General features: G+C 32.0%; 1 protein-coding gene across 1 annotated transcript in view; it reads right to left on the bottom strand.

Moving 5' to 3' along the window:
* LOC107606068 (WAT1-related protein At4g08300) overlaps positions 769–1,246 on the bottom strand; it is a 9,071-nt gene continuing 8,593 nt past the window's right edge. The window contains exon 7 of the mRNA XM_016308033.2: positions 769–1,224. Within this exon, the coding sequence (XP_016163519.1) occupies positions 978–1,224 (247 nt within the window). The 3' untranslated portion in view covers positions 769–977. The remainder of the gene's footprint in view (positions 1,225–1,246) is intronic.

The following is a 1,246-nucleotide window of genomic DNA, read 5'->3' on the forward strand; positions in this document are numbered from 1 at the left end:
ATCGTTAAAAATTTATTCCTAAAAGTTATTTATGTTGAAGCATAGTGTATGTAGGGTCCTGATGAGTGCTTAATTTGATTATGTATGTGACAGGACTCGCGAGTAATAAGTTGCATAAGGAATCTGAATTTGATTCTCTTGGTTGGATTCATCAATGGAAATTGGGAATTGCTGACACAAACACCACACTGTCAAATCCTTGAATACTTTGCCATATATGAATCCAATGACCTCATCATTCATGGAATAATATATGAATATTATGTGTAGGATCATAGATCAATCATTATTCCATTCTATTAATTATACCTCGCTATTAGTTTTCTCTTCTTTTTCTTTTCCACCTAGCTAGCTAGCTTCTAGGTAAAGTAATTAAGGAACTATACCTGAATTGAAGGATGTTTTCTGACCAATTTTAACTGTTTAAGCCTTTGATTTGATTTTATCTTGTTTCTTCAGAAACCTTTTTTTTTGCAATAAACAAAAAATTATATTATTTTAACTTTGTGTTGCGAAGAACATATTTATTTTATTTTATCAAACAATATTATTTTCATCGTTTGATTAATCATTGATTAATTAAGCACATTCCATTAGATTATATATATATTGGATTTTAACATATGAATTAATTAGGAGGGAATAAAGAATGAAGAATATGAGAAAGAACATTCGGACAATAATGACAGAGACAAAATTAAAGCCTCATTACATTATTTGATGCACACTATAAGTTCAAGGAACAAGAACAAAAAAAAGAAGAGGGTTAAAGAAAAAGGACAAAAAAAAGTTACATATATATATAAAGATGACTGAAAAGCCAGTGAAACATGTGGGTTAAGAAAGATTTTTAGTGTCACAAAATCTTTCTATAACCTCTCTATCTTAAGTAGTAATTAATAATGGGGATGGAAAATTTAATTGATTGTTACAATATCCATGATGATTAATTAAGAACACCCCCAGGTTCAAGTTATTCATAATGCTGGTGCATGAGGTGGAACACCACTACTACTCTTATTCCCTGCACCTTTCTTGAACATCGTTGGATCATGGCCGTTGATCTCGATGCCGTCGAAAACGTCCGGTTCTGATGATCTTATACCATCCTTGATTGGCAACCCTTGATCTTTACCTTTTCCTATCTCGCTTGTGTTATGGTCTTTGCTTTTCGCCCACACAAACGTGTACAGCCCGCATACTATTAAAATCGCTCCAAACACACTGCAAAATTATGTATTAACAG

Source organism: Arachis ipaensis, chromosome B07 (assembly GCF_000816755.2).
Source record: "Arachis ipaensis cultivar K30076 chromosome B07, Araip1.1, whole genome shotgun sequence".
NCBI classification, from domain to species: Eukaryota; Viridiplantae; Streptophyta; class Magnoliopsida; order Fabales; family Fabaceae; genus Arachis; species Arachis ipaensis.